This window comes from Sarcophilus harrisii, chromosome 6 (assembly GCF_902635505.1).
Source record: "Sarcophilus harrisii chromosome 6, mSarHar1.11, whole genome shotgun sequence".
NCBI classification, from domain to species: domain Eukaryota; kingdom Metazoa; phylum Chordata; class Mammalia; order Dasyuromorphia; family Dasyuridae; genus Sarcophilus; species Sarcophilus harrisii.
This window is the reverse complement of record NC_045431.1, coordinates 196,707,958-196,735,176: the sequence shown is the minus strand read 5'-3', so window position 1 is coordinate 196,735,176 and position 27,219 is coordinate 196,707,958. Positions and strand designations below refer to the sequence as shown.

At 38.0% G+C, this 27,219-nt stretch overlaps 1 protein-coding gene across 2 annotated transcripts; it reads right to left on the bottom strand.

Moving 5' to 3' along the window:
• Positions 1-970: 970 nt before the first annotated feature.
• Positions 971-26,580, bottom strand: SAAL1 (serum amyloid A like 1). Of its 2 annotated transcripts, none has more exons than XM_012552472.3 (12): positions 26,365-26,580; positions 15,885-16,001; positions 14,829-14,912; positions 13,685-13,764; positions 12,908-12,967; positions 12,663-12,778; positions 12,053-12,233; positions 10,565-10,647; positions 10,282-10,470; positions 6,537-6,730; positions 4,205-4,297; positions 971-2,616 (listed from the first exon to the last, which is right to left on the bottom strand). In XM_012552472.3, the coding sequence occupies exons 1-12, from the start codon at positions 26,497-26,499 to the stop codon at positions 2,530-2,532; spliced, it is 1,419 nt and encodes a 472-aa protein (XP_012407926.1). In that variant the 5' UTR covers positions 26,500-26,580; the 3' UTR covers positions 971-2,529. The 2 variants fall into 2 exon arrangements, with proteins under 2 accessions (XP_012407926.1, XP_023362009.1); XM_023506241.2 differs by having other exon boundaries at positions 15,909-16,001.
• Between the last annotated feature and the right edge of the window lie 639 nt (positions 26,581-27,219).

Sequence of the window (27,219 nt, the reverse complement as noted above, 5' to 3'; positions counted from 1 at the left end):
TTTTATCTTGGAATGTCCCTCCATCATGCCGGCCCCCTTCTGTTAAGTTTCTCCTGGTTATATTTCTGATTCCCTAGATGACTTCATCATGCCCAAGCTCAGGCACTCTTTATTTCATCCCTTTTCTGTGCTTTACCTCTCCCCAACATACATAACCCTTCTAGCTCCATTTTATATGTTATTTTACCATTTCAAAGTAAATTTCTTAAGGGCAGGGTCAAAACATAAGTGACACACAAATTTCAGGAAGCAGCTGGAGTCAAAACCACCTGAAAATTCCATAAGGAATCTTAAATGCAAGACTACATTCTCTTTGTATATTACCCCTTCACTAACTCCAGCATCCCTCTCCTTTGCAAATATTTATACAGCTCTTTTCATGGTAGTAAAAAATTGGAAATATAGAAAATTACCATCAATTGTGGAATAGATGAACAAGTTGTGGTATATGAATGTAATGGAATACTATTGTGCTATAAAAAATGATCAGCAGGCAGACTGATGAATTGATGTTGAATGAAGTAAGCAGAACTAGGAGAACATTGTACACAATAACAGCAAGACTGTGTAATAATTAGCTATGGTAAACTTAGCTTTTCTCTGCAATACAGTGATCCAAAACAATTCCAAGAGACTTGTGATGGAAAATGCAATTCAGATCCAGAGAAAGAACTTGAATTCAAATCGAAGCATACCATTTTCACTTTTTTTGTTTTGTTTCTTCTTTCTTGTGGTTTTTCCCTTTTGTTCTGATTTTTCTTTCATGTCATGACTAATATGGAAATAAGTTTAACATGATTATACATGTATAACCTATATCAGATTGCTTGCTTTCTTGAGGTGGAGGAAGAGAAGGAAAGGAAGAACAATTTGGAACTTAAAACTCACAAAAATGGATGTTGAAAACTATCTTTACATGTAATTAGAAAAAAATACTAAATGCAAAAAAAAAGCACTAAGGAAAACAAAATAGAAATAATTCTTTTTTATTTTAATTGATAGCTTTATGGGAAAGTTTTCAACTATATCAAAATATAACATAATCTATATAGAGCAACTTTGAACACGGAAAAACATGGTATACAAAGCAGTGAGTGAAACTCCAAAGCAAAGAATTCCATTGCTCCCATATACCTTTGGGATCAAACCATTAGAAGCATCCTCTTTCCCCAGGGGCTCATAGTATTTATACTAAAAGTTGTTCACTCCTACTCAAAACTTGTTCTCATGATAGAATATGAAATATATTTATGTTAGGATCTGATAAGCACTACCCTTCCAAGGAATGTTTTAATAGTTCACTGGTAAAAAGATTAATGTCTAATAGGAAAACTTCCAGCACCAACCTGAAATGTACAATCTGCACTTGTATTTAACTGGGAGGCACAACTTATTTTCTCTGATCATGGGGGGTTATTTTAGTTACTTGCTCTGTTTATACTAAGGTCAATACCAAAACTCTGAACAAAAATACAAAAGACATCTACCAGCTTTGGCTTCTTTTGCTAGCATGGGTAAATTACTACAAAAATGTCCTTGTGAAAAGTAGAGAAATCCAGAAAGGATGCAAAAGCATGTATAAAATTTCATTTCAGCACTAGAGAAACTAACTCTATATTTGCACATAGCTAACAAGCACTTTGTAAATTTCTAGATGGGAAAGCTCTGCCAAGAAAGGCAAAATGTGATCCAAAATATCATGACATGAATAGGGAAAATACTACCAGAGTCTGTTGGGTGTGACTTTGGAGTCTATAATGAACAAAAACCAAACATGTCTGCTGGTCCTCCATTTAAGTTTGTGGAAACAATAAAAGCCAAAAAGGGAAGAATTCTGACATCCCAGGCCAGTGTAACTGGTCAAAGTGGCAAATAACATTGGAACCGTCACCAAAATCTGACAAGCAAAAAAAGTCATGAACTACATCATAACTCAACCAGGGGATATTAGAGGAATCAAGCTGTCATTCAAAATTCAGTGAACTGAAAGCAATTATTATATGTACTTGCAATGGAATTCAATTGCAAAGGAGGATTTCCATACCATGTCCAATACTACTGAATATACTGGTTCTTTTTACAAACTGTCCAACATCAAACTCTAAGAGGTTTTACCTACTCTTCTCAGGTATTTTAAGATTTTAAGATGATTGACATAATGACCATAAACAAATTCCTCTTTAAATGTCTAAGGTCTAATACCTACTTGCATGTGAAATTCTGACACAAACCTCAGGTTCAGGTAAGCTTTCCCTGTTGACACCCTAAATACTAACATGAGGGACTTCAACAGAAGTTGACAAACCAACACAATCAATGACAGGTTTATACTCCTGACTAGAACACACAAAGGGGAAGGGAATAGGGCGGTCCCAGTCCATGGAGGTTTACAAGTCTTCTCCCTCTATTGTTCCTCAGACACTCCCTCAGGTTGGCAAGGTTTACTGAAGGCTAGGATATTCACATTCTTTAGCCAAGGAAGAAAAAGTCTTTTCCTTCAGTAAAGGCTGTTCTGTTCTAGTTTCAGTGCTATGCCTTCAAACTTGGAAAGTCCTTCTCCAGATTATCCACAAGAGCCTTGTCAGCTTCATGAAGGACCTTAAGGAAATCTTTTACCTACAGTCAAAGAAAACACAACATTACACAGGTTTGCCCTTCCCATGAATTTACATATCACACAAGGGGCAATTCCATGCTCCATTAATATCAATATTATCATCTTAATATCAATAACTTCTAGTTCTTCTTTCCAAACACAAGGTAAATGGATTTTCCCCTTCCATTTAGTCCCATGACTAATATTCTCCAATTTGCCTTCACTCCCAATATCTAAAATCCAGGTTTTGGGATTAACACTACCTTCCATGTTTAAATGACCCTTGATTGTCCCACTCATGACCTAATTGTTAAGGAAAATCCTACTGGATGCCACTGTGTGAGAATCCTGCTTGTCTTTTTATACTGACTACTATATATACAGCAAGCAGGGGAATGGAGCTCAGGAAAGAGTTTACAATTTACAACAGTTACAATATCAATTTGGAAAATAAGTGTAAATGAGTAGAGACTAAATGTCTCAAGACTTGGCATGTGGTTGAGGGTAAAGGAGGGCCTTCATGTTCCAGGTCTTCTGGGCTGGCACTGGGAGCTGAAAGCCTCTGACCTGTCCCCTCCCAAGGCTTACAGTCATCACTCTACTCTGCTCTCTGCTGACTAGTCCTCCCATTCTTTCTCTACACCAGATCCCATCACCACTAGCTCTATTCATCTGAGGGGTCTCCCTGTCCTCTCTCCCACCTCCAATCTTGCCACCATATTGCTACCAGAGCACTCTTTCTTAGGCCCAGTTCTGATCCCAGCAGTCTTTGCCTTAAAGTCTTAGCTGCGGCTTCTTACTGCATTCCCAGTCCAGTCCACAATGCTCTATTTGGTAATTCAGGGCCTTATCTCATAAAGTTCTCTTCCATAGAGCTATGCTCACCCCAAACAGGATAACTGCCCATTCCCCAAACACAGGATATTTTTCTGGGTCTCTAGTCTCTGCTCAACTTGGGCCTTCTATCTGAAATGCCTTCTTTCCCTTACTTTGTCAAATTCTGTGCCCCTCCAACCCAAGCACTGCCCACTTCAAGAAATCTCCCCTGATCCCCTGATTGGTAATGAGCCTCCTTTCCCACCCCCCAACCCCCAGAGAGTTCATGTGATATTTTGTTTTGGAACCAACTTTCTAATATATTTTTCACAGTATAGTGTATATCATACCTACCCATCTTTAAGCATTGCTCCTCATTAAATAGTACATTCTTCAAAGGCAAGAACTGTGTCTTTTCTAAATTTTTTATTTGTCCCCAGTCTCTAACATTATTCTCTGCTCTCAGTAAGTTTTTGATGAGCGTTTTTGTAATAAAGAAATTTAAACTCTAACTGCAGAAAGGGAACAGGCATCTCTGAGGATACTTGGTTAACCCCCACACTAAAATCTACAAGTAGCTAGGTAGCCCAGTGGTTAGAGGGCTAGACTTGGAGTCAGGAAAAGTCAGCTGGAGAAGGAAATGGTGGACCACTCCAGCATCTTTGCCAAGCAAACCCTAACCAGGGTCACCAAGACTCAGACACAAGTAATCAATTAAACACCAATACTAAGTCCTACTAAATCCACATGTCACTGCAACATTGCACTCTACGTGAGGCTCCTCACACTCACCACAGAGCAGTACAGGGGAAGAAGGTTCTTAAATGCACAGGAACACTTCTGCTTGTTTAGATGGTCCTCCTTAAGAGCCTGCAGGACAATTTCCTGGGAAAAAAGTATATATATAACCACAAAGCAGCAGAGGAAGCTATCCCAGAGCCTGATTTAGCCATCCTTGCTATGGTTTCCCTTTTCTCTTCCCTCAAGTGTTTCTCTGATGCCTGGACTGGCACTGATGACACTGCCAAAACCTTCCATGTGTCTTATGGGAACTCAATGTACCCTGATGTCTCTGGTAAAAAACTGAATGATCTGGAGGCAGAGATGAGAGTTTCAGCTTTTTCTCTCCCTGAAAGTTATAGCTTCAGAAGAGATGGGAGGATAAGCAAAGTACAACGATCATCTAGATGGGATAGAAGAACAGGAGGTTTTTCTGGGCTACTGTTTGCAACACCAGAAGGATGGGCTCCTTGTAATGAACAATATGAACTTCACAATGGCTGGTAAAAAAAAGAATTAGCAGGAAACTTAGTGTTCTAATCAAGCTTTAAAGTTAAAACTGAGGAAAAGGAAGAAAGATATCCAGCTAAAACTAAAACATAGACATTATGGAGGACAACATGAATGGCATAGAAAATGGGAAAATACTAGAGAAGAGGCTCAGTTACTTTTAAGGAAAATTAACAAGAGATCAGAAAACTACTCTGACTCGGAAGCATAGTGTTAGGTAATAAAAATGAACATGAAATGTTAGAATATGGAAATTAATATGGCCACATAGATAGTAGGAAGGGATTTAAGAATAAAATGAGGGATATATATCAAAAAAAGCTTACATGCATAGGAAATTTAATAAACTGAGGAATATTGATAAGGTGAGGAACATTTGGTGAAGATAAAAGAAAAAACACAAGCAATCTTGTAAAAAAAAAAAAAGCTACAGATGCTGTTCAGAGGTTATAAATCATGCTTTCTTAATAAAAAAAACACAAAATTGACACACAAGAAAGATACTATAAAGAAAGACTTCAGTCACTCAGCCATGAACTAGAATTCTCATTCTACAAAAAGCAAAACATTGCACAAATTAATAAACTACCTTGCTGACAATTTCAACTCGCAGAAGGTAAAGGAAACATGGAGGGAAATTGAGCAGGTAAACTTAATTCTGACAAATGAGGAAAATGGATTAATAAAGTAGAATTAGCAATAACTCTACAAGGAGATGATTCCATCCTTTTAGGCTTCATTAAAGAAAGCTCCATGCAGCTATATTTCCCTGAGAGAAACAGTGACATGTGAGAGAAAGAGGGCTGGACTTTAGAGTTCTGGCAATGAGCTATGTGCTCATGGGCACATCTTCTTGGAGTTTCAACTTTTATCATATATAAAATAGAAGGAAAACTGGCAAAGCCTACTTCATTGAGGTGCTGAGAAGAAAGTACTTATTACCTTTATTTCCCTAGGTTTTAGAAAAACAAATCATTAATCAGTTAGAGGAAAGCATGTCCAAAAGAAGGTGAATAGGATCATAAGAATTTGAAAATCATATTTGATGACAACTCTAAAATGAATGTTTCTGAAAAAGAGAACAGATCAGGAAGAGTGGATGTCCTCAAATTTTTGAAGAGCTATCACGTGGAAAAGGGAATTGATTTAATCCAGGTAGTTTTGAGGGGCAGAACAAAGACCAAAAGTTGGAAGTTACCAGAAGGCAGATTTGAGCACAACGTAGATGACTGTCTAATAATACTTTAGTTGTTCCAATTGGGAATGGGTTTGTTAGGTAGAGAGCCCCCAAATTCACTAGAATTTGCATCTCTGAGGAGATAGGATAGGAAATTCAATCACTAAGATTCTACAGTAAATAAACTACAGTGGAAAAGTTCTGGAGGAGGGGCAGATGATCCATGATTTCATAGATACAAGGAAATCCCAAGTATGAAGACTCAGAGAGGGGCCTGGGGCAGAAAAGAAAGAACTGGTGCCTATGGTCATGTGACTAACAGGTGTCAGGTGCAGGGCTGAAGTCCAAGCCTTTCAAGGGCTCATGGTGGCCCTCCAGCTTCTCAACACCATTGTTTCTAAATGGAATCTAAGTTCATATTTTCAAATAAAGGTTCTCCTGCAGCAGAATCCAGTTCCCTATCCTGCTGCCCAGCCCCTAAAATCTATGCATTAAGCATTCCCTAGAGCCATCACCTGGACAGTCACACCGTATTCTGAACATCTTCCCCCTCACTTCTCCCCATCCCCTGCAATAGCCTAGGATAGCAATTCTCCCAGGAACCATGCCTGGCCCTTCCTTACCTGAAGGGTCAACATAAAAAGGGTATTTTAGTACCTTTGTCAAGTCCTGAAAAATATTAGAAAGTAATTCACATGAAACATCCTTCAAGACTTTCAAGTGGAAGTCCTCCTCAGTTATAGCAGACTTTTCAGTTTCTTCAGCATTGGAATCTGCTAAATTCATTGATCTTTTCTCACAGTGCTCCATGTTCTGCAAGACTCGAATCAAGGTGCCAATTAGAGGCAGATCTATTGTACAACCAATAAATGAAGAAATACAAAGTCAGAAATACACAGATTTTTAAGAAATCTAATCAACTCAAATATAACTATTGTGTTCTATAAATGCCAATTGTCAATTCTAAATCAAGAAATTAAGCATGACAAGAGAAGAATGAAGACTTTAAATTCAAAACGAAAAAAATCTAAAGGCTCTTCTTCATGAATTCACTATCCCAGCCTGATCTTAACCTATACTGTCCAATATCTCTGCATTAATTTGAGCGACTGTTGCTAGTGATTAGGTTAATGTAGGCTAACCCTGATGTTAGACATTCCTTCTAAAGTAATGAATGCAACCCATATAAGTTATCCCATCCCCTGTGCCTCTACCCCACCTCTTTCTAAAAATTCCCTACAAGGGCCTGCAGGAGCCCTTTCCTTCAAATCTTTTGAAATTTCATGGCTCCCTACTGAGCACATGATCTGCTTATGGACATTTCACTTTCATAGCAGAACTGGCCCACCTTCCTCCAGTCATATATCCCTCTAATGATGTCTTTTTTATTATTTCTCCAGCACTATTCTTCACTAGTCATTCATCTTCTGCCCTCTACTTCAGGCATCCTGACAATGAAGTATTTGTACATAAATGTTTGTATACTGTCTCCCCTAGTAAAATGTGAGCCCTTTAAGGAAAGGGATCATCTTCTGTCTCTTTTCTCAAAGCTTAGCAGAGTTAATAAATACTAGATGACTGACTGATTGGTCATATGACTGATTTTAGCATTACCTATAACTACTCTATCTTGTAAAATCTAGAACTGTCAAGTTCTGTCAAGTCACAAGCTTCTTACATATTCGATTGCTCCCTCGGCCTTTCTCCTTCTAACTCACATACCTCTCCCCATCAGTCTCTGGTTCCTTGGCTCTGGCTTTCCTTCCTTGACCTTAGGGTTGATCAGTTCAATTAGACTCTGTCCTAGCCTCTTGGATTCTTTGCCCTCCTTGTCTAATTGCCTGGCACAACTTGTCAAAGCTTCATCCTCAGATACCATCATCTTCCTTCTCCATGCCCACTCACATGCTGCTGAATATCAACTGAATTATACATAATTGTCAGACTGCCAAGTAGATACATTAACAGGTTATTATTTAATCTTTACTGAGCCCTCTTTGCTGTAGGACAATTCTTTTGTGCTTCTCCTATTTACTCTCTATCCAACTCTCCACTGCAGCTATTCAAAAATTTCTCTCTCTTCCTCTCAAACTCCAACTCTACCTTCAAAAAATGCCATTATTCACTGAGAACTCTCCCTTTTCCCCTACTCTATACACCAAACCATCTTTTCATCAAACCCTCTTCTCTCTTTCTTCAGTCTCTGAAAAACAGCTGAACGCCTCTGGTCTGGGGAAGACTGAAGTCCTCTCCACTTGTGCTCTTGATCGCAGCCACTCCAATAGCCTGGCCCCTTAATGGCTGTCCCCTCTTTCTATTGTCCTCTATTTCTCTTAATCCGCCGACTCCTTCCCCAACTCCTCCAAGCATACCCAGTCTCTTTCATCCTTAAAAAATATCCTGATTCTACCTTCTCTTCAAATTCTTTTCACTGTTAACTTCTTACAGATGATTACTTATATGTACTACTCCTCTTCCACTCAATTCCTTGCAATTTTGCTACTGACTCAACACTTAACAGAAACTGTCCAATAATTTCTTACTGACTAGGTCCAATGGCCTTTTCTCAGTCTTCATTATACCTTACCTCTGTGCAGCTCTAAACACTATCAACATTTCCTCTATGCCTTCCCCACTTCCAAACGTCCCTATTTCTATCAGAGGTGTGATCATTCTTCCAGTGTTTTAGGTCCAAAGTCTTAACATTGTGCTCAACATTTACTTACCTTCAACCCACATAACCAATCAGTTGTTCAAACTTACTATTTTTCCTCCCACAATATCTCCAGTATGACACCCTCTCAGCGGCCATGTAGTTTAGATCCCAATTGCTTCCACCTACATGACTGCCAACAGCCTCCTGCTTAGTCTCTTTGCCTCAAGCCTTAGGCCCCTCTCTCATGCTAAAAACAGGTCCCAAAGTTATTTTCCTTAACCATAAATTTAATCACACTAAATCTGAATTGAATCCTGCAATGGACAGTTGCTATCCAAGAAAATCATTTAATCTCTCTCAGCCTTAGTTTCCTCATCTGTAAAAGGGGGATAACAATTCCTATTGCCCAGGGTTATCAGTCAATAAGCATTTATGAAGTACCTACTATGTTTCCGGGTATATGCAAAAAAAGGCAAAAAAGAAATCCTTACTCTTAAGTAGCTCATAGTCCAATGGGAGACATACAACATGCAGACAACTATGTACAGACAAGGAAAAAAATAAAATGGAAATAATCTCAGAGGGATTCATTCAGGAAGATCAGAATTTTCTTGTAGAAAGAAGGACTTTAGCTGGAATTTGAAAAAGTCAGGGGAGGCAGGAAGCAGAAGAGGGAGAGAGCATTCTGTAGATGGGGGACAGTTAGGAAAAATGAATGGAATTAAGAGATAGACAGTCTTGAGAGAATAACAGCAAAAACTATCACAAAAATACAAGGAATGAGGTATAAAAAGACTGGAAAGGTAGGAGAGAGCCAGAATTTAAAGATCTTTGAATGCTCAAGGATTTGTATATATGATCCTAGAGGTGTCACTGGAGTTTGGTGAATGGACTGTGTGGGGGTAGAGGAATGATATGGTATTCATTATGGAAATGGACTTCTACATTGGCAGGATGACCACTATAGAGGATATTCTTTATAATAAAATATTTGATAAAAAGATCAGTAAAAACACTATTAATGCAGACTACTTGCTAATTCATCATACAACATAAGAAAATAAATTGTATTTGCTAAAATTTAATTCTGCCTATCCTTTGTGCAAATTTTGGTTACCAGAGATGCAATCTTGTCTCTCTCATTTCTACTAAGGTTATTCCTAGCTTGGTAAGTTTTGTTGGTCACACATGGAATGTGTACAACTATTTTTAAAATTACCAGTGTTAAAAAGAGAGTCATCATGTAATGGAATATTATTGTCCTATAGAAAATGATGAGCAGGTTGATTTCAGAAAGATACATGAACTGATACTAAATAAAGTGAGTAGAACCAAAAGAACATTGTACATAGCAACAAGATTATGTGATCATCAACTATGACGGACTTGGCTGTTTTCAACAATGAAGTGATTTGGGCCAGTTCCAATAGACTTGTGATGGAAAAAGCCATCTGCATCTAGAGTGTACTATGGAGACTGAATGTAGATCAAAGTATAGTATTTTCACCTTTTTTTTTGGTTGTCATAGTTTGTTCGCTTTTTTTTTCTCTCTCATGACTTTTCCCCCTTTTGATTTAATTTTTCTTGCACAGCATGACAAATATGGAAATATGTCTAGAAGAATTGGACATATTTTGGAAAGGTTTGAATGTTGGGAACTATCTTTGCATATATTTGGAAAAATAAAAAACTATTAAAAATAAAGAAGAGAGTCATCAATTTGTACAACTGGTAAAAAATACTTGCCGTTTTCCATCTTTATAAATTCCTGTTCAGCCTGTGACACATACACAGCAGACAATACTGAGAAGATGGAGGCCAATACTGTTTTCTGTTCCTGAAGTATGATTGGCGGATCATCAGGCTGACAAAAGTCACGGCAGGCCACATCACAAAGAAAATTCCAAATATTTCTTCCAGTATCAGGTGGCTGAACTTAATTAAAGAAAGCACTGATTCAAAAAGGGAAAATAATGAAATGACTAATATGAGTTATCATCATTCTCATACTTCTCTGTAAAAAACTTACCAATTACCTGAATTCCACCATCCACAGTAGTAAGTAGTTGTAAGATGTGCATATAAACCTCCAGTCCTTCTGGGTTATCAAAACTGCATGCAAACAAGAAAAAAACAAACTCCATGACTTTCAGGCCCAAAGAAAGATAAACCTAGAAAACAACCCCAGACCCAAACCTTCCTATAAGAAACTCCACTATGAGACTTTGGGTGTTTTATTTTACTCAAATCAAGAGGATTTCATCCCATCACCCCCTAAAAGACTGTTTTCTATAGAAGAGTCTGTCATCATGGCAGCAGCAATAATGTTTGTTTCTTTTTTGGTGGGTTCTGAGTACGGCTTCCTCTCTTCAATGGTGAAAGCTAAAAAGAAAACATCTTCAGCATCAGCAATGCCTGTGACCCAATGTCTCGATTCAGACCAAATGTCTCCTTTTAGATCTCCATCCAACAAGGAAAAAGAACCCTTTAGAGAGACTAACAGAGGTAACAACTCAACAAATCTTTACAAAGTAACTTTTATATGCAAAGCATGCTAGGTGCTAGAAACACAAAGTTGAAAAACGACTCAGTCCCTGCCCTCAAAAAGTTTACATTCAAGAAAGGTACAACACAAAGCATTAGAGATTAATTTTATTTTTTTTTATTATTACTTTTAGCTGATTAGATCTCACTTTAGAGGTAGTATGTCAAATGAGCCTTGATGGAAAACAACAATTTCAAAAGGAAGAGAGGAGTAGGGAATATGTTCTAGACACAGAGATTGGCCTGTACTAATAAACAGGGGCAGGATGGCATTGGGAACAGCTTTAGTTAGAAAAGGGAAATAGAGTTAATCAAGTCAAAAGGAGTTAAGAAATTTGTATTCTGTTCAATAGGTATTAAAGAATGACAGAGTTTGTTGATAGGAGAGTGATCTGACAATTAGTTCTAAACATAAGCAAAAGTATTTTGGCTGCTATGTGATGGGTGAATCAGAGGAAGATAAATAAGGTTACCATAATGGTTCAGCTGAGAAGAGAGGAAGACCTAGAACTATGGTGGTATTCAAGTAAGAAGAGGAGATGGAAGTTAACTCTACTGTACAAGCAGAATCAATACAACTAACTAAAGGGGAGGGTGAAGAAAGAGTCAAAGAGGAAGTTAAGTCCTAGTTTTGAATCCTAGAGAACTTAGAAGACAGTAGTACAATCAGCCAAGCCCTCATCCCTAGGGAGTAAAGGCCCAGAAGCTCCACAATAGAGAGGTGGGCAGTGGTAGGGGCAGCGCACTGTGGCACTGCCCCACGCCCTGCCCTATGTGTGGGGATGTGGGAGGGGGGAGGAGCGGGTCCAGAGCCCAGACCACCAAAGAGGACATAAGAGCCTACAGAATTTCTCCTCTGGGTCCCTGAGTTGCTGTTTGATCACATACTGGCCAAAGGCCTCCTAACCCCTGCAGGTAAAGGAGAGGTTCCCAGGGAAGCCCAGGGTTACACAACTGCTCAGTGCAATCCTACCGGATTTGTTTGGCAGCTTCCAGTATGCAGGGGACAATCTTCAATGAGGTTTGCTCTTCAGAATCCCCAGAGGACTGATCTGGGACTTGAGCAGCGCTATTTCCAATCCACTCCACCATTAGCTTCTCATCTAAGTCAAAGAGCTTATCAACCACTTCACCCACTTTCACCAGCAAGTCAACTGTAAAGAAGAAAATATCCAAGAAACCAAAGAGAAAATTTTGAAAGTAACAAAGTTAATGAAAATCCTTAAAGAAAATCACCAGACAAAAAGTTAAACTCCTACACTGGCATCAATGTTCTGAGGGATTTTTCCTCTCTTGTGATTCTTTCTTTCTTAAGAGGGGGCTTTATTACTGTCCTAAGCACAAACAGAATAATTCATCTTAAAGGAACTTTATAAGCAAGAGGGCTAAGGAACTAATCTCAGAATCAGGAAACTCTAAAGCCTTCTATACTAATGAAATCATCCATTGAATGGCTACCTCTACCTTGAGCTAAATGATTTTTTAAAACTACTTCTAGTGATCAAGGTACACTTTTCTCTGAGCTTTATTTTAACCATTAAAGATACCCTAAAAATGATTCTTCAAATAGCTTGGTTACCTACCATTTGTTGAGCTTGACATGATGAAACAAATGCTTTCATAGACAGCTGGATTTTCCCGTATCCTTTCAATCCAAATATTGGCAACTTGTGGCTGGGAAAGGCATGTTAGCAGTAACCTACATGAGGTACATAAGCATAATGTGAATTAAAATAAGGTGAATGCAACTCAAGTTTTCTCATGAAAAATAACCTCTACATTGTCTTGTAGATGAAATAACTGGCTAAATACAAAGAAAATGGCGCACCTGCTTATTTCCAGAAGAGTAGGTGGATCCAAATCATACAAGCAGTGCAACAAAGTACGTCTATAAGATAAGAGAAATCAATTTACACATTACTGTATATATTTTCTTTTCACTAAAACATCATTTGAGTAAAATATTTCATTTTAATTTTTTCCAAATCCCCCTTAATACTAGTGCCTTTCTTCTGTTTATTATCTACAATTTGTATATATCTGCTTTGTATAAACTAATTTGTGTGTTGTTTCTCTCATTTGACTATGAGCTCCTCAAGAGCAGAAACCATTTTGGGCTCTGTATTCCCAACACTTAGAAGAATACATGGCGTACAATAACTGCTTAACAAATGCTTGATGACCAAATGATTGACATTTTCTAATCAGCAAAAATAAACTACTCAGTGAAAGGTCTGTTTTTGAAATTATAAAACTATCTTTTTTATTCTGAGAATTAAGAAAAAAGGATAATTATCATGAAACTCTAGAAAGAATGAAAGAACTTGAAATCTTCAAACTAAATACATAAAAGACCAAGAAGAACCCATCCTGAGATACAAACTTGCTAGACTAGGAGTCTAAAGCCCATGACACATATAGGGGTGTTTAGTAGGCTTGTTTTTCTTGGCTTCAAATAGCACTGCAGGAGAAGCTGATTTTGACTCAAAATACGAAGAAGCTGCCTAACCACTGAGCTACCCAAAAGTGATGGGTTTTACTACATACAAATCACATAAAAACAAAGTTAATGAAAACCTAATAATTATTATGAAATAAAACTTACCCAATATTCTTATCATTACTGATAGACACACATAATTCCTGGAAACAGGCCATATTGCCCAAAATTCCCACACAAATCTCCTGCCAAACCAAGCATAAGTAATTAAGCACAAAAATAAATGTTTAAAAATTGGGTAAACACTGATAAATAATTTTATAAAATCACTGTATGAAAAAAATGACTTTTTTATAATTCAAAAGAGGTATTTTAATTATCAGCACTATTCTTTTCAACTTCATTGCTACTATATTCATATTCAACCATATTGCTGCTACTCTCTAAGTGATCTTATATATTATACACATAGATTCCTACCAGGCAGAATTGGAAGAGAATGAATCCTCTCTAATGAGACCAGATTGATTATTTATTTTGGCCTTATCATGTGCCTCATTCAATCAAAAGTTTAGATGTAGAAAAAATAGAATTTCCCTTAACAGGGAAAATATTAAGTCTTAATATTTTTAAGTCTTACATTTGCAATGAAAAATTACCTGCACAAGTACAATAGGAGGGATTTAAATATAAAGTATACAAGTCAAGTATAAGTCACTTCTGTGAAAAAGAAGTTTTGCAGCAGATTTCAAACTCAATATAAGCCAACAATGTGACATGGTAATCAAAAAGTCAATGCAATCTTAGGTTGCACTATGAGAAGCACAGTGCTCAGAATGAAAGAAATAGTTATTCCATTGTATTCTGCCCTGGTCAGACCATAATTGGACTGTTGTGTTTAGTTCTGATTATTACAATTTTAAAAGAATATTCATAAGTTGGAGAACATTATAAAAAAGTGAATGTGAAAATGACTAGATATCATGCCATATGAAGCTCAGGTGAAGGAGAGTCTGGAGAGTAATGATTCTCATCAAAAATCTGAAGTTGTATGATGCAGAATAATTAGACTTGTTCTGCTTGGCCTGAAGGGACAGAACTAAGAGGAATAGAAATTGAAAGGGAAGAGTTAGGCTCAGAGGAAAACCTTTCTAACAATGAGAAGGAAGTAGAGAACATCAAGGGGAATGTGATGGTCAAAAATGCCAAATATTGTAGATAGGTGACTTACTTCTTATAATTGTTTCCAGGCAAAGTACAAAAGCGATCAATTACTACATTAAAGGCTCACTTATATTTATGGACTTACCATTAGTCGAGGACACTTAGTCCTGGCCAAAACTCCCATGAATATGTCTGGGGCATTAAATTCATAGAGAAATAAAGCTACATCCTAAAAAGGCAAAATATTTAATGAGTCAAGATCATTCTCTAGACCTTTTAAGACCTCACTTTTAATAACTTATTTTTAAAATATGTAGTTTATATTTTAGAAGTTATAGAAAAAAGACAAAGAGTGAAGTCAGAAATAGTGAAAAGATATAAAAATAATATTGCAGAGTCTTTGTAATATTGTCCCCAAGACAATGAAACTATGCTATAAAACAAAATCCATCATATTGGTGATTTATTTTCCTGTTTGATATAGAATGTTTCTATCTGTGCCATCCAAAGAAAACTTCATTAAAGCATCACTAAAATCAGATTTTCACAAGGCTTTGGAAATAAGTTTTAGAAATACTCAACAAAAAGCATATTCTCACCTATTAATTAAAAATATCACCAGAATACAAATGTTCTTCGTGCATTTAAAAAAAAACGTAGTCTTCTCATTTCTACTTCTACATTGGCAGAGAACCAAACTATCTCTTAACTTGCTCATGAATTCATGGCAATTTTCATATTTCAAAGATAATACAGACAGAAAAACAGATGTTTCCTTCTTCTTTCTCTCTCTTCTAGTCCTTCTAGTACCACAACTGACTCAACTCCTAAACTTCTAATGCCTAAGTATAAAAAACATGAGAAAAAAAATAAACTAAATCAGTCATGGTTTATACCTATATGAGTATCACTGTCTGCAAATGGATTAGTTCTCAGCAAATTTGTGGCCTCTTAGGACCTTCAAGAGATGCCAAGTTACGTCTAGCCAATACTCATTTACAGCAACAGAGAACTTCCTTCACTTCCAGAAAGAAAAGTGTATGATCTGAAGTTAGCAGTAGCCACTCCCCAGCATTACTTACAGTAGCGGCAGGAATAATTTAACAAGCTGGTCTCATTGCTGAGAAACAACAATGGGAACATCTATTCATTAGCAGTTTGAGGGAAAAGCTTCCTTCCTAACAGGACCCTCTAGGCATACCTTATCCATTGACATATCCCACACCTTGCAAATTTCATTCTCCATTTCTTCATCCAGTTCTGTCAGTTGTTCCTCCACATTATTTGCCACAGATGTGTCTTTCTCAGGGTTAATAAGCTTCAAAAAGGTAAAGAAATGGGATAAGTAAATAACACTGCCCATTTAATATTTTCTAACATTTTTCTCAATTGTATTTCATTTTTCCAAATACATGTAAAGATTCTTTTCAGCATTCATTTTTTTTAAGATTTCATGTTCCACTATGCCCAAAGGCTACTATGCATACCCTTTGACCCAGTAGTGCTTCTATTGGGCTTATATCCCAAAGATCATAAAAGAGGGAAAGAGACCCACATGTGCAAAAATGTTCATGGCAGCCCTTTTTGTAATGGCAAGAAACTGGAAACTGAATGGATGCCATCAACTGGAGAATGGCTGAATAAATTATGGTATATGAATATTATGGAATATTATTGTTCTGTAAGAAACAATCAGCAGGATGATTTCGGAGACTTACATGAACAAATGCTAAGTGAAATGAGCAGAACAAGGAGATCATTGTACAAGATAACAAGAAGATTATACAAAGATCAATTCTGAAGGATGTGGCTCTTTCCAACACTGAGATGACTGAGGCCAGTTCCAATAGTCTTATGATGAAGAGAGCCATCTATGCCCAGAGAACTATACTTGCTATCTAAGAAAAGGGGTAGGGGGAAAGGAGGGAGAAAAATTTGGAACACGAGGTTTTGCAAGGGTGAACGTCAAAAATTATATTTGTATGTATTTTTTTTTAAATAGCCTTTTATTTTGTTGTTCTTTACTTGAACTTTATTTTCTTTCTCATTTTTTTATTTTTTACCTGATTTTTCTTGTGTAGCACAGTAATTGTAGAAATACACATAGAAAAATTGAATATGTTTAACATATATTAATATATATATATACTTTCTATCTAGGAGAGGGGATGAGGGAAGAAAATTTGGAACACAAGATTTTGCAAAGGTCAATGTTGAAAAAGTATCCATGCATGTTTTGAAAATAAAAATTTTTTAAAAATATTTTGTTCCACATTTTTTCTTTCTCCCTCCCCAAGACAGCAAGCAGTCTGATATAGATTATACATGTACAATATTTTAAAATCTATTCCCATATCCATCATGCTGTGCAAGAAAAAATCAAACCAAAAGGGAAAAAAAAATTGAGAAAGAAAAAAGCAAAGTGAAAAAACTATACTTTGATCCACATTCAATCTCCATAGTGCTCTCTCTTGATGAAGATGCCATTTTTGCCATCCCAAATCATTGGGTTCCAAACATCTTGCGAAAAGCAAGTCTTCATGGCTGATCATCAACCTTGTGTTATTGACCAATTCTCCTGGTTCTATACTTCATAGCAACAAAAGTCTCCAAATCTCTGAAATCATCTGTTGATCATTTTCACCGAATGATTTAGCATTCATAACCTAAACTTTTATTCAGTCATTTTCTCCCATGATAAAATAGTTTCCAGTTTCTGGGCCAAAAAAGGGCTGCTAAAAAATCCCCCATTTTGGAGTAGTTTGGAACACGCTGGATCAAACTGTCAACCCTTTGATCCAGAGTGTTACTACTGGGCATTCCCAAAGAGATTATAAAGAAGGAAAGGGACCAGTATGTGCAGAATGGTGGCGCCCTTTTGTAATGGTAGAAACTGGAAACTATGGACCCTCGGAGAAGGCTGAATAAATTGTGGTTTGTTTAATGGTTTTTGTTTTGTTGCAAAGGAGATTTAGAAACCTGAGAAACACAACTGATGCTGAGGAAATGAGCGGACCAGGAATCTTTTCTTCAACAACAATACTTTGTGACCATTTATGGATCAGGCATCCTGAACGGGAATCAACAAATATTTCCAATGGAGCAGTAATGAATGAACCACTCCCCAGAGAAAGAACTCGGGGTGACTAAAACCCATTACATTAATTTAATCCCTATTTATGCCATGCATTTTTGATTTCCACAAGCTAATTGTACAAAATTAAGTCTGATTTTTTGTACACAAAAAATTTTATGTATCTTATTTTATCTAAGTTATATTTTAATTATTTAAATCTACTGGTCATCCTGCCATCTAGGGAGGGGGGGGGGGTAAGGGAAAAATTGGAAAAGAGGTTTTGATTGTCAATGCTGAAAAATTCCATGCATATAACCTGTAAATAAAAGGCTATAATAAAAAAATGAAAATAAAAAAAGAATATGGGCGCCACAAAGGTTCTTGCCCGTGGGTCCCTTTCCCCTTTAAGATCTCTCTGGGGCCGGCCCGTGGAGACTCTCTGGACCGAAGGGGAGGGGTTTTGGGCCCTTGGCCCTTGTTGGGGTGAGCGGGGGATGGTGGGGGGGGGAAAGGGGAAAATTTGGGGGGGAGGGAGGGAAGGAGGAATTCTAGCCCGGGGGGAGAGGGGCCGGGGAGGAGGGGCCCTTGGGGGGCGGGGCGATGAGGAAAAGAGGGAGCGGAAGGGGGGGAACTTGGGGTTTCTCGGGGGGAGCGCGGGGAGAAACTGGGGGGAGGGGCACGGTGCCCGGGACTGGGGGGAGGGGGAGGGCCCCCCGATAGGCGCCGAGGACGCCAAGGCAGTGTTTCTGTAAACCGGGTGATGGCGTCTCCCCCGCGGCCTCCGCCTCGCCCCCCCCCGCCCTCCATGGGGAGGGTTTTTGGCCCAGACAGCGGGGCCATTGGGAGGAGGGGAGGAGGAGGGCGGCGCGGGAACCGAAAGAGGGCCCGCGCCCGCCCCGGGCCGGGCTCCGCGAGCCCCCGCTGGCCTCCCGGCTAAAAGCAAGGACGGGAAGAAAAGGGGAAATTTGCCTGCGGGCCCCCTGGCTCTCGCCAGCTAAAAGCAAAATTGAAGGAGGGACCCAAATGCTTCCCGGGCGCCCCCGTGGCGTCGCCACAAAACAAGAGGCCGGCCAAGAAAGAGGGGCCCGTGGAGGGGGGGGTGCCTCCGGAACCCCGCCTGGTGCCCCGGGGGCTGCCGGCCGACCGGAGCGAGAAAAGGGAACGGAAAGGAGCGAGAAAAAGCCAGACGCCCGGAGCTCGGACAAAGGGACAGAGCCCGGCGGGATCGAACATGGGGGCGACGGCCGAGTCCTCTTTCCCACCAGCCAAAAAACCTCCCAACCACTTTTTTTTTTCCTTTTTATTTACAAGTCACAAACGGGATTTGAAGCACTGAAGTCCCAAACCTTCTGTTCCATTTTTCCTCCTTCCAACCAATTTCTTTTTTTTCCTTTTTTTTTTTATTTTTTTTTTTTTTTTTTTTAATTTAATTTTTATTGAAAACCCATGCGGGGTAATTTTTTTAACATTATCCCTTCATCCCTTGTTCATTTTTTCCTCCCCCCTCCTCCCTCCCTAGATGGCAAGCAGTCCTTATTGTTGAAACCGTTATCCTAGATACAATGTATTTGCAGATTAAACAGTTTTCTTGTTTATGGAGAATTGATTCGAAATAGAAATAACCCGGAAGAGAAAAAAATCAAACAGTTTAATTCATTTCCCAGTGTTTTTCTTTGGGTAGCTGTTCTTCCATCCTTGATCAGTTGAAACTGAATTAGTCTCTTTTTCAAAGAAATCCACTTCCATCAGAATACATCTTCAACAGTATGTTTTGCGATATAATGATCTCTGGTTCTGCTCATTTCCTCAGCATGTTCATGTAATTTTCCAACCCTTTGTATTCGTCCTTTTCATTTCTTACAGAAAAAATATTCCATAATATTATATACCAAATTTACCAACCATTTCCAATTGATGGGCATCCATTAGTTTCCATTTTCTTTACTACAAATAGGGTGCCACAAACATTTTGGCCTAAGGTCCCTTTCCTTTTTTTTGTATCTCCTTGGGTATGCCCAGTGAAACACTGCTGGATCAAAGGGTATGACAGTTTGATAACTTTTGGGGATAATTCAGATTGCTTCCAGAATGTCCAACCACATTTCTTGAAAAAATCCCATCCTTTGTCTTCCCCGGCTTTCTCCCTGCATCCCAGCCCGCCCCCCTTCCGCCCCCTTCCTCCCGGAACCCCCTCCAAGTTATCAATGGCTCCCCTTCTGAACAAACACAACCCTCCCTAGCAGCCCCCAGGCTGGGGCACCGCGTCTTTGCGGGGTCTCGGGGGGGGCCGAACCTCCAGCTTCCTTCCTGGGCATCCTGCGGGGGCAAGGTGGGAGGGAGCCCAATCATCTTCCCAATCTCTAAGAACTGTGAGTTATAGGGGGGAGATGCGGAATGGAAAGGGGAACCCTGTCAGATTTAAGTGTTTGATTATTTTTAATAATCTTCTGATTTGACAATTGGTTTTTTTTAATTATTTGTATTTAAATTTTATTCATCTATATTGAAAGTCTCAGAAAGTTATCCACACTAGAACCTTGGGGTGAGAAAAAACCAGATCTTGCTAGAATTGAACTTGGAATAAATTTGAGAAAAAAAAGGGAATCGCAAATTAAAAATTTGCATTCCTCTTTTCAAAAATTGGGAGGGTTTTCTTGCCTTTGTTAAATTTCTTTAACTCTTATCATCTGCAACCAAAGAGGTTTTATAAACTGTAATTGTCTATGGTGACTTTTGTCAAATACACTTGAGTGGAAGGGATTTACCATGTATCTCAAAAATAATCTTTCTAGTTACCTTTTGAGAGCAAAATAAAATCAATTTCCCAAATCCTTTTCTTTGCCTGCAGCCCTTTTAATTCAACAGACTTCTTCAGAAGAAAGCTCTGTTCTTTGGAAGGATCTTTTCAATAACCCAAACTTTTCAGAAATGACATACCTCTAGCATAATGGTCACCTAAGGCTTTGATGAAGATCAGAGTAGGTTCTTGGGAACGTTGCCTTTTGAGGAAAGATTTATGTTTCTTGGCAACCCAACCTTTTCTTAATTTGGTACCCATAGAGCATGAACCAGAATGCTAGAGACATCTCCAGGAATTTATTAGCTCTTGCCTCTATCTTAATGGATAGATATTCTTCTAAGTAAATAATAGTTCCCAAAATCTTCAGAATGTAGTATCACCAAATGTTATTTAATATACCTGAACATATCTAATTCATACTCTATACCCTTTTGCTGTTAACTCACTTTTTTAAAAAATCATTAGGGCGAACTAAATTGGGGGATGCTCACAATTGGGGAAATAGTTAAAAAATTTGGCAATTTATAATGGAATATTTTGTTTTATAAAGAAAGAGCAGAATCTCTAAAAACCTAAGTCTTGGAACCGCAAAATGAAATGACTGTGCAAAGTAACAGTTTTGGAGATGATCAGTTGGACTGACTTTTTTATTCTTAAATACAATCATGATAACTATTCAAGGACTTAATGAAAAAATGCTATCTATACCCAAAGAAAGAACTGATTGTATCTGAATATAGATTAAAGAATACTCTTTTTTCTTTATTTTCTTGAGGATTTTTTCAGGAGGGAAGATCTTGTATTTTTTTTACAATATTATTTTTGCATAACTTTAATGTGCCTTCTTTAAAAAGGGGAAATGAGGGGAAGGGAGAAATGTGGAACTGGTTTTTAAAAACAAAAAAAATATTTTTTATAGGTATCAGAATAAAATAAAAAATTTTAATTCTAAAAAATAGGATGGAAGAACCTTTGAAAAACATTAAAAGTTATCTCTAAAACACAAACAAATCAATACAATAGAATTCTTTATTTCCAGTAAATATAGGAATAAAGCAAGAGTAAGACAACAAACTATTATTTAATATGGTTCCAGAAATGACAAATAAATGTGACAAAGAAAGGAATTCAAAAAAGTATAAAAATAAAAAGGAAATGATATCTGTACTATGGGCAAAAGGATTAAAATTTTGGGGAATTGAAATAAATGAATTAATAGATTCACTGAAATGACAGGCTATAAATAGACCCTCAAAAATAACTCATTTCTATATAATTAAAAAAACCAAAAAGAATAATAAAAGGGAATCCTTGCCAATAAAATACAAATCAAAATAAGTAACCTACCAAAAAAAAAATACTTGTGATTCAATTACAAATGCCACTTAAAATAATTAAAAAAACTAAATTAATATTTTAAATTTTGATGACTGGAGAAAAATAAATATTAAAAAGAAATATACCAGTTAAATTTTTTAAAATTATATTTTCAATACCATACGCAATCAAATTATCAAAAACATCTGGAAATTAATAAAGTAATAAATTTTTGTTTGAAGAAACAAAAGATTTATAAAAGGAATAATGAAAAGGTTGAAAATAAAGTAGAATAGTTCTTTCGACCTCAAACAATGTTATAAAGAAAATTTATAAATATAGTATTGATTGAAAAATAAAAAGATAATTGATCAATCAAAATTAAGTTGATGAAAAAGGGGAATCAAAATGAGGAATTCAATCACTTTCAAAAACTGAAATGATGTTACTTTAAAAGAGCCCTTTCGCCATCTGGGGGACAGGGTGGAGGGAGGGGAGGGGAAAAATCGGAACGAAGGAGTCGAGGGAAATGTTTTAAAAAATTACCCAGGCATGGGTTCTGTAATGTTATTTTAAAAATTAAATTTAATTTTAAAAAATAATAATAATAAAGAGCTTATTTTAAAACTGTCCTGAAAGCTGGAAAGGTCAGGAAAAATCGATACTTTAGCCCCATGGTCAAAAATAAAATAGATACATGACTTTAATATCAAAATTAAATATCATACCATAAAAAATTGGAAAACAGATGGTTTTCCCAAACCTATGGGTGAAAACCATATCTTAACCAACCAACTTAACCAAAGAAGATTTAAAAAAAAAAAAGAACAAAATAGATAACTTTGTCCCAAAAACTGAAAACTTTCCTCAAATGACAAAAAAAGGATAGAAATATAGAAAAAAATATTTTACCAAATTTTTCAGGTAAGGATATAAAATATGCAAAAATAATTGACAATATAAAAACCAAAGGTCTTTCTTTGAAATATAATGGTCAAAAGATATGGAGTCATCCAAAAGAAAAAGAACTATAAATGAGTAATGACCAATAAAGAATGTTCCAAATCACTAAAAAAAAACAAACAAAGCTGAGGTTTTACTTTTGAAAGTTAAAGTGAAAATGGGCAATACAAATGTTGGAAAGTTCTAAGATTAGGGAACCATGTTATGAATCAAAAAATTTATTGTGGGGAAAAATGAAAAAAAAGTAACTAAATTTTCCACATTCTTTGATGCGAAATTCATTAAAACTTACACCCAAGGAAGGCATTAAGAAAAATAAAATATTTTGAACACATTTTATGCCGGAATGGAAAAAAGTGGTTGTCCATTGGTTGGGTGAATGGCTAAACAAATTGGCCTGCTCAATTATAGAATATTCCCGGGCATGATAAATGACAAATATCAAGAAAAAGGGAAAGATTTATGATCCAAAACAGAACCAAAAAGAAAACTGCAAAAAAACATACAATGACTACAAAAAAAACAGAGAGAATAATCATAGAAATAAAAAAGTGAATGCAAATTGAAAAAGAAGCAATCCAAAGCTAAAACATAAGAAGACATTTCACTTACTTTTGGGAGGAAAGATAATGCTGAAACATTTCACACATTTTCAAACTTTGTTAATATATTCCAGTTTTCATTTAATCTTCTTCGCTTTTATTTTCTAAAAAAAAAAAAAAAGTTACCTTTATATAAGATGGGTCTTGAGAGGAAGAAGAAGTGGATACTGGGAGAGATTTAAGTGAAATAAAGGAAACTATATCAATAAAAATTTATAAACATTTTAAAGAATAAAATGTGTGAATTAAAATGAAATGTTCTGTGTGGAGGAACAAAGGAATTGTAAGCCAAATCACAGAATATTCAAGGGTAAAGTAATCCATGGAAAAGCAAGTGATATGGAAAATAGATTTCAAAAGTAATTATAAAATTATTGACTACTTAAATTTTTTAAGAATTTATCAAGGAAAACTTCACTTAAAATTGTACCCAAATTGTTTTCTTTTCCAATGTAAAGAGGTTTTATCTCATCAGCACAGGGTATTTAGTTTCCTTTTTAAAATTGTTCTAGTAGTTCCCATCCTTCTTTACCTAGAAGGAAAAGGCAAGAGAGAAGGATCCTGAGTCAAATCAAGGCTCTATCAATACAGACTTCGGCTTTTGGGGAATAAACATCATTATCAGGTTTGAAATCTTTCCAATTGAATGGGTAGAAGAAATGAAGGAATAATAATTTATTAGTACCTCAATTGCCAGGAACTGAGCAAAATATTTGTAATAGAGGGCAGGAAAGCTTCTTAAAAACATGCATGGAGAAATGGCATGTCAAAATGAACTTTATAAATAGTGATTCCTTCCCTCATGTAACTGTAATTTTCAAATACAAATTATTGTTCCATCTTGGTTTTTAATTAATATCCACCATTCCCTGTCAAAAGGACCTGGGATGAAAAAGAACTCTGGGAGATGATTAAAACCATTACATTGAATTCTAATCCCTTTATATTTATGCACACGGCATTTTTATTTCCTTCATAAGCTAATTGTACAATATTTCAGGGAGTCTGATCTTTTGTACAGCAAATAATGTTTTGTCATAACTTATTGTGATCTAAGTTATATTTTAATAATTTAACATCTACTGGTCATCCTGCCATCTAGGAGGGGGGGTAAGAGGGAAAAATTGGAACAAGAGGTTTGCAATGTTAATCCGTAAAGTTACCTATGTATATATCCTGTAAATAAAGGCTATTAAATTAAAAAAAAAAAAAGGACCTGGATAACATCTACCTTGAGACAACACTTTCCTATTTCATGTTTTGAGTGACCTACTAAGTTGGGATTATATATATACAACACAACATAATACACTCAAGTCTGACATATTTGACTCTCTTTAGAAGATTCCATCTGAATAAAAAGTCTTCCTTTTTTCATTATGCATATGTTTATACAAAGCAACACTGTTTCTGTGATGTTCCCAAAGGAGGACACAAATGCAGTCATCATGGATTTACTTTTTCTAATCCTTTAAAGCAGCCTCCTCTAACAACTCATTGTTGACACAAAAAACTAAGGAAAAGAGGGAAGACTGTGATGAATTTCATTGTAAAGGTCAAATAGGAATCTGGAAAGACAAACTCGAAAGCCAAATAAACACAATAAATGCTTTTGGTTTTGCTGTTTAAATATGATTATGATATTTATTTTTGATTTAATCATGTTCATTATATTTATTTATTATTTTTTAAATTTATATTTATTATTTAATTATAGCTTTAACTATGTAATATTTGAAAGCTCAAAAAGTGCTACTGGGCTTATATCCCAAAGAGATTATAAAGAAGGGAAAGGGACCAGTATGTGCACGAATGTTTGTGGCAGCCCTTTAGTAATGGCTAGAAACTGGAAACTGAGTGGATGCCCATCAGTTGGAGAATGGCTGAATAAATTGTGGATAGAATATTATGGAATATTAGTTTGTAAGAAATGACCAACAGGATGATTTCAGAAAGGCCTGAGAGACTTTACCAACTGATGCTGAGGAAATGAGCAGGACCAGGAGATCATTATATACTTCAACAACAATACTATATGATGACCAGTTCTGATGGATCAGGCCATCCTCAGCAACGAGATCAACCAAATCATTTCCAATGGAGCAGTAATGAACTGAATAGCTACGCCAGAGAAAGAACTCTGGGAGATGACTAAAACCATTACATTGAATTCAATCCCTATATTTATGCCCACCTGCATTTTTGATTTTTCACAAGCTAATTTACAAATTCAGAGTCTGATTCTTTTGTACAGCAAAATAACGGTTTGGTCATGTATACTTATTGTGTATCTAAGTTATATTTTAATGTATTTAACATCTACTGGTCATCCTGCCATCTAGGGGAGGGGTGGGGGGTAAGAGGTGAAAAATTGGAACAAGAGGTTTTGCACTTGTCAATGCTGAAAAATTACCCATGCATATAACCTGTAAATAAAAGGCTATAAAAAAAAATGAAAATAAAAAAAAAGAATATAAAAAAAAGGGCCGCCACAAACGTTCTTGCCCACGTGGGTCCCTTTCCCTCCTTTAAGATCTCTCTGGGGCACAGGCCCAGTGGAGACTCTGCCGGACCGAAGGGGAGGCGGTTTGAGAGCCCCTTGGGCACAGCTTGACCCGGGGGTGAGCGGGATGTGGCTATGGATGGGGGGGAGGGGGAGGGAGGAGGATAAATCTCAGCGGGGAGAGGGGAGTTCCTGGAACGGACGGGAAGGTTGCGGCAGGGCCCGGGGGCTGAGACGGGGCCGGGGAGGTGAGGGCGCCGGACTTAGTGACGGGACGGGAGCGATGAGAGAAAAGAGGGAGCGGAAGGGGAAAGGAACTTCCGGGGGTTATCTCGGCGGGGGAGCGCGGGAGAAACTGGGGGGAGGGGCGATCAAGGTCGGAGCCAGGGGACTGCGGGGGGGAGGGGCCGGCGGCCGCACCTGGATGAGGCTGCCGAGGACGCCGAAGAGCCAGTGTTTGCTGTAAATCGTGGCCCCGATGGCGTCTCCCCCCGCGGCCTCCGCCTCGGCCTCCGCCTCCGACCCTCTCCATGGGGGCGAGGGGTTTCGGTCCATGGCGAGCAGCAGCGTTGGAGCCCAGTTGGGAGGAGGAGGAGGAGGAGCAGGCGCGGGAACCAGAAAGAGAGGCCCGCGCGCCGCCGGCCGCCGGGTCTCCCGCGGCAGCGCCCCCTGCTGGCTCTACGCCAGCTACAAAGCAAGAGACCGGCCGAAGAAAGAGGGGACCCAATGCCTCCCGCGGCAGCGCCCCCTGCTGGCTCTACGCCAGCTACAAAGCAAGAGACCGGCCGAAGAAAGAGGGGACCCAATGCCTCCCGCGGCAGCGCCCCCTGCTGGCTGTACGTCAGCTACAAAACAAGAGGCCGGCCGAAGAAAGAGGGGCCCGTGAGGCGCGGGGGCCGATGCCTCCCGCGACAGCGCCGCCTGGTGCCCGCGCGCGGGCTGCTCAGGCGCAAGACCGGAGCCGAGAAAAGCGGACACGGCAAAGGAGCGAGATAACGAAGCCAGACGCCTCGGGAGCTCGGACAAAGGGGCAGGGACAGAGCGCCGGCCGGGACTCGAACATGCGGAGCTAGACGGCCCGAGTCCTACTTTCCCACCAGCTCTGAAAACTCTCCCAACCACATTTCTCTTTTTTAATCGCTTTTTATTTACAAGTCACACGCACGGGTCATTTGACAGCACTGACAGTCGCCAAACCTTCTGTTCCAGTTTTCCCCTCCTTCCAACCACATTTCTTTTTTTTCCTTTGTTTTGATTACTTTTTTTTTCTTTTTC

Coding starts and splice junctions, on each gene's coding strand:
- SAAL1 (XM_012552472.3), bottom strand. CDS start 26,499: ATGGACCGAAACCCCTCGCCCCCATGGAGAGGGTCGGAGGCGGAGGCC. Junction 12,779..12,907: donor ACTCTTCTGGAAATAAGCAG/GTGCGCCATTTT, acceptor TACCTCATGTAG/GTTACTGCTAACATGCCTTT. Junction 10,471..10,564: donor TGGTGGAATTCAGGTAATTG/GTAAGTTTTTTA, acceptor TCTTTAATTAAG/TTCAGCCACCTGATACTGGA.